The sequence below is a fragment of the Helianthus annuus genome, chromosome 4 (genome assembly GCF_002127325.2).
Source record: "Helianthus annuus cultivar XRQ/B chromosome 4, HanXRQr2.0-SUNRISE, whole genome shotgun sequence".
In the NCBI taxonomy this organism is placed as follows: Eukaryota; Viridiplantae; Streptophyta; class Magnoliopsida; order Asterales; family Asteraceae; genus Helianthus; species Helianthus annuus.
The window spans coordinates 91,683,095-91,689,816 of NC_035436.2; the positions used below are offsets into that span (position 1 = coordinate 91,683,095).

Genomic DNA, 6,722 nt, shown 5'->3' on the forward strand with positions numbered 1-6,722 from the left:
ACACACTTCACGCACATCACTCGACTATCTCGCTTCTCGTTTCTCGCATTAACAAACCACCAAAGGGTAAGTTAACTATCATCAGATTCAGTCGTTACCCACAACCCCCACACATAACCATGGGTGTAGTAAGATAACGGGATTTGTCAGATCCTGTGGTACCATAACCTAATACTGGTCGGCTTGATCAATGCTAATGAATGTCATTCGTTATGTAACTACAACCAACAAGTTTGTTCACTTTATCGAAATCATTATTAATTTAATATAAACCATTTTAATCGCTTTTGAAACCATCGTTTAAAGCCTTGAAAATCGTTTAACATATGAATCACCCCAAAACAATTGAAAACAGTAAAATAGGGGAACTATGTACTCACATGAAGTGCAAAGTATCCTCAATCAAAAGAACTTCAACAAACTCAAGTAAACCAGAGAAATCAAGCAGCACCTAGTAATCGAATCACTAGTCAAACAATCGACACCTAAATCGGAAGATCGGATAGAATGGGTCTTGTAAACCAAATGAGTGTTGGAACTCATGTGATATGGTTTAACAAAGCCTACATCCTAAATCGGAACCTAACCTAAGTGCTTTCGACCCATTGTGACCCATTAAGGTAGCTTACGCTACTTTAACGCGTCGTTCGTGCAAAGCGCGTTCGAGACGTCTAACTAGTCTTACGACAAGTATTATATGCCTAAACATGTTGCATAATCAATTAAGTGACAAAAGTTTATGTTACATATGCTTAATTACCAATTATGCATGAAAAGGGCATTTTGGTCATTTACCTAAGGCATATAAACTACCTATCATACAACTAATTAAACCTAAGTGACCATAAGGTATAACCTCGGAAGGTTATTCCTTATGCAACTATGGTCACTAAGCATGTTTGGTCGGATCCTAATGATCGACCAAACGGGTCGTGTTCGAAAGTCTAAGCGGGTGTTTAGTCCGCTTGACTTACGACTCTACACAAGCACTAAACTAAAAGTGAAGAGCTAAACATGTTAAAACATGTTTAGTTAAGTTAGAAAACAGGTTTTGGTATCAAAACAAACGGTTTTGATACCCAAGAGTAGTTTGGTTACAAAATACGCAAAAATACGCATTTTGGCCGAAACTACGACTCGTCACTAAGCCTAGATAACGTGGTAACCAATAGGTATAGTCACTAGGGACTATAACCATCGTGATTACCCTCACGTTATGAAGTTCAACCGAACTTCGCATTGACCATAAACTGGTTAATGCAGAAAGTCAAACGCAGTTTCACTTTTAAGCTAAAAACGCATAAAAGAACGAAGGAAAACTTACAAAGGGTCCACACAAGTTTGATTTCCAAGTATTCTCAGGTATGAAGTGGTTAACACTTCAAATTAGAGAAATCTCAGAAAAATCAAGTGGGTTTTGAGCAAAGGGGTGGGGGGATTTATAGGAAATCTAGAACCATTAGGATCGTTTCTTGAAACCTGAGCTTCGATCCAAGCCATACACATCATACCCACTGATTTGTGAAACCATGGGCATCCAAAACAAGCACATAGAATCAAAGAAACGAGGTGCAAAGGTGTGGAACAACTGGAAAACATTTTCTGATATCTGGCACCTGCTTACGGACCGCAAGAGGAAGTCCATACGGTCCGTAAGGACCCAGCAGGTCAGCAAATTTGAAAATTGACAGAACAGGCCCCTGCAGCCCCAAAACTTGGTTTTCGATGCATTTTTGACACGTTTAAGCCCCATTAACCCCGTTTCAAAGCTCTAAAATGAAGTTAAAGTATAGGGAACTTCAAATGTGCTCATAAATATCTCGGATGTCGGCTAGTTTGGTCGTACGGTTGCGTTGTTTGGTAAATTACGACGGAAGTCGTAACGAACGCAAAAACGATCCAAAATTAAGCGACGAATGGAATTTTATCATGCCAATCACTAAAATAAAATATTTTAATGATTACATAAATTTTTGGATGTCCGGATATATTCAGAACGTAAGATATGCGCGAAAATGCAAACTTATGCACTTTTTGACGCTTTTAGTCTCTATTGATCAATAAAGTTTGTTTTAGCATACCAAACCCCTCAAAGCCTATTTCTAAGCTATGTAAAGGATATTTAGGGTATGTTTAACTTATGATCAAGTTTCGGGATGTTCATTACTATACAAATCGATATAGTTTCACAGTTTGACACAAACAGTCCCTGCGATCGAACAAACTTGATTTCAACACACCAAACCATCCAAAACTTATTTCTAAGTTATGTGAAGGTTATTTAAGGTATGTTAAGCCTATTTCACTATTCCGGAGTGTTTGTCGCGTTATATTGACTACGTTTACGCACCATTTTGCGTATAACCTTCCAGAAAGCGATTTAAAGCTTGGAATCGGAATCGAATCAAATCATAAAATCATCAAACACAAATACACACATAATAACACCAAAACACATATAATAAAACCAAAGCACATTGTTTTATTAATAATTAACATTGTTTTACATTGTACATCGATTACAGAACACAGTTGTCACAGTCTCCCCTACTTCAGGAAATTTCGTCCCGAAATTTTAACTAGACGAAAGTTGTGAAAAAAATGCGGATATTTCGCCTTCATTTGGTCCTCATTTTCCCAAGTAAACTCTGGGCCACGTTTGGATTCCCAGCGAACTTTGACCAATCGAATCCGTTTGTTCTTCAACTGTTTGAATGCACGGTCCACGATCTCCACGGGTTTCTCGACAAAGTGCATCGTTTCATCAACTTGAATTTCATCGAGAGGAATGTGAAGATCAGCAACAGCTAAACACTTTCGCAAATTGGACACGTGAAAAGTCAGGTGAATATTCCCAAGCTCTGGAGGTAGCTCTAGTCGAAAGGCAACCTTCCCAATTCTTTCCACAATCTTAGATGGTCCCACATATCGTGGTGCAAGTTTTCCTTTCTTTCCAAATCTCACCACTCCCTTCCAAGGTGACACCTTGAGTAGGACACGGTCTCCGACTTGAAATTCTAAGGGCTTGCGTCGCATATCTGCATAACTCTTTTGACAGCTTCGAGCTGTCACAAGATTATCACGGATTTTCTTGATTTTGTCTGCTATTTCCAGAATGAGCTCAGGTCCAGTAAACTGAGCTTTATCGATCTCATTCCAACAGACAGGTGAACGACATTTTCGACCGTAGAGAGCTTCGAATGGTGCCATATTAATACTAGCATGATAACTATTGTTGTAAGAAAACTCGATCAGTGGCAGATGAGAATCCCAATTACCACCAAAGTCTATCACGCATGCTCTAAGCATATCCTTAAAAGTTTGAATCGTTCTCTCAGATTGTCCATCTGTTTGGGGATGATAAGCAGTGCTTAGATTTAGTTGGGTTCCCAAAGCAGATTGCATGGTCTTCAAAAAATGAGATGAAAATCGAGCATCACGATCAGAAATGATATCCAAAGGAACACCATGTCATGATACAATCTCATCAACATAAATCTTTGCAAGTTTATCAGCAGATAGATCCTCGCGAATCAGAATAAAATGAGCTGACTTCGTTAATTGATCGATGACAACCCAAATCGCATTGTGACCTTTAGATGTACGCGGTAAATTAGTGTGAGATCCATTGCAATGTTCTCCCACTTCCAAACCGGTATCTCTGGTTGTACAAGCAAACCAGATAGTCGTTGATGTTCAGCCTTGACTTTGAGACAAGTTAGGCATTTCGATACATACAAGGCAACATCCTTTTTCATACCAGGCCACCAGCACTGAGTACGAAGATCCTTGTACATTTTATCAACACCAGGATGGATAGAATATCGAGACTTGTGAGATTCGTCCATTTCCAAGGTGCGAAGATCATCTTGTTTCGGAATCCACAAACGATCCTTGAAATAGAGCAACACATCGTCCTTCGCTTCGAGTTTAAGCTCAAGTTGACGTGGTAATTCTTTACCTATCAAATTTTGTGAAACACAAAATTGTTGCGCTTGAAGGACACGAGATTGAAGATCAGATAGAGTTCGAACAGAATGAAGCTTGACTCGTTTCTTTCGACTAAGCGCATCGGCTCGACATTCGCCTTACCAGGATGGTAGCGAATTTCGCAATCATAATCGTTTAAGAGCTCAACCCAACGTCGTTGCCTCATGTTCAGCTCCTTCTGATTAAGAATATGTTGCAGACTTTTGTGGTCTGTGAAAACCACATATTTTGTGCCTAAAGATAGTGTCTCCAGATTTTGAGAGCAAAAACCACAGCTCCCAACTCAAGATCATGAGTTGTGTAGTTTTTCTCATGAACTTTCAATTGTCTAGACGCATATGCAATAACTTTGCCTCGTTGCATGAGAACACAACCAAGGCCTAAGTTGGATGCATCACAATAGAAAACGAAATCGTCGTTTCCATCGGGCAAAGATAGAACAGGAGCATCACACAGCTTTTGCTTCAGCGTTTGGAACGCTTCTTCTTGCTTGGGTCCCCACTCAAAAGGCTTATTCTCCTGAGTCAAAGCAGTGAGTGGAACCGCAATCTTCGAGAAGTTTGAAATAAACCGTCGATAATATTCAGCAAGACCAAGAAAAGATCAAATCTCTGTAGGTGTCGTCGGTGAATTCCAATCCTTAATAGCAGCAATTTTAGATGGATCCACATGAATACCCTACGACTTTATGGGTCCCTTTCCGAATTCCAAAGGGTTTTTGTACATTTTGGTGGCGGTGGACTATATCTCGAAGTGGATTGAAGTTATTGCAACAAGAACAAATGACCATTCGGTTGTTTGTAAATTTGTACAATCCAACATCTTTGCCCGTTTTGGTATTCCGAGAGTTATCATTAGTAATGGTGGGTCGCATTTCAAGAATTTCAATTTCGGAAAACTGTTGAAGCGGTACAACGTGAACCACCGGATTGCTACACCATACCATCCGCAAACTAGTGGACAAGTCGAAGTGTGCAATCGTCAAATTAAAGAGATTCTTATGAAGACGGTCTGAACGAATAGGAAGGATTGGTCAAGCAAATTAGATGATGCGTTGTGGGCATATCGGACGGCCTACAAAACTCCAATTGGTACAACACCTTATCAGATGCTGTATGGAAAGGGTTGTCACTTACCAATGGAGTTAGCTCATCGGGCGCATTGGGCAATCAAGACGGTGGATGTGGATTATGATGAAGCGGGGAAGATGCGGAAGTTGCAACTAAGTGAGATAGAAGAAATTCGAGACGAAGCTTATGAGTGTGCATCGGCTTACAAAGATAAGCTTAAAAAGGTACATGATGCAAAGCTTAGAAAGAAGATCTTTGAAGTGGGTCAAAAGGTGTGGTTGTACAACTCACGATTAAAGATGTTTGCGAGCAAATTGAAAAGCAAATGGATGGGCCCATATGTCATTCGGCGAGTTGGTAGATTTGGTGATGTGGATATTCAAGATGAGCAAACCAACAAGCAACAAACAGTGAATGGACATTGGTTAAAGCCATATTTGGAAGGAAACGACATCAACAACTTGGAGCTTGACAAAGCGGGCTACAATCTACGCCCGGTAGATAATGAACAACCATGAGAGGCCCAAGTTTGGTAGTGTACATAGTTAGTATTTTATTTTGTTTGTTTGTTTTGTTTAGTTGCACTTTACCGTATTCGCTTGAAGCTCGTGTTTGAAGCAAGTGTGGGGACGTTCGGGTTACGAATAGTTCTAGCATCGTGTTGAGGACAACACGGGATTTTTGAGGGGGTAGGGTAATTTTCCATGTTTTTGACAAAAATAAAAACATAAAAAAATTAGAAAACTAACTAACTAAAAAAATGTTGGTGCATATGTCTGTTGACTTTGTCTTGTATCTAGTCGTGTGTTTAGATTGGATAGAATGGAGCTCGATAGTCAAGAAAATAGGATTTTAGGGTTGTAGGACCAGTTCGGACGAACTGGATGATCCAGTTCGCACGAAGTGCCAGTTCGCACGGACTGGTAATGTTTGGTTCGTGGGGACTGGCTTGCCTATAAATATGAGAGCTCATGTCTTCATTTGTAAGGTTGGTGATTCCGGTAGCAAAGCTCTGCCGAAGTGTCGAACAAGTTGTAATCGCTTACAAATCAATCTAATCGACATTTAAAGTGATTCCTAGTGTTTATCAAGCTGCAATGAAGATCGAATCATTGAATTCCGCCTTTGGTTTGATCTAGAACTCTTCTGATCGACTCATTTGATCGATTCAACGATCCTACAAGTGGTATCAGAGCTCAGGAGGAAGAGTTCTTACCATTTCAGCTTGTTTTCATTGTTAAAATCTGATTTCTTCTCACTTCTACTCATTCTTCTATACGTTTTCATCAAATCTGAAAGATTTCACGGTTAAAATGACTTGATTTTCACATATAACACGTAAAACATAGTTTTAAACAATCCTTGAAGAAATCAGAACCTAATTCGACCTAAAAACTGATAAAATCATGAATTTTTGGTCCGAAATCGCGTGAAAAACCCTCAGTTCGTGTGAGTTCAGATTGTTTGGAGATAAACCAGGTCGTACAAAGTGAGTGGTTTGATCCAGGTCACGTAAAAAAGGATCAGGTCGTGTGAAAAATAACCAGTTCGTACGGATTGATAATTCAGTTCATATGAAGTGGATCAGGTCATTTGAAAAGTAGTTCAGTTCGCACGGATTGAACTTAAAGTCGTACCAGGTCGTAAGAGTTGTGAATCAGT

General features: G+C 39.7%; 1 protein-coding gene across 1 annotated transcript; it reads left to right on the top strand.

Moving 5' to 3' along the window:
- The first annotated feature begins 5,128 nt into the window (after positions 1-5,128).
- Positions 5,129-5,578, top strand: LOC110933793. Its single transcript, XM_022176997.1, has one exon. The coding sequence runs from the start codon at positions 5,129-5,131 to the stop codon at positions 5,576-5,578; it is 450 nt and encodes a 149-aa protein (XP_022032689.1).
- The last annotated feature ends 1,144 nt before the right edge of the window (positions 5,579-6,722 follow it).

Excerpts from the sequence above, each read along its gene's own strand:
- LOC110933793 (XM_022176997.1), top strand. The coding sequence starts at position 5,129 with ATGGAGTTAGCTCATCGGGCGCATTGGGCAATCAAGACGGTGGATGTG.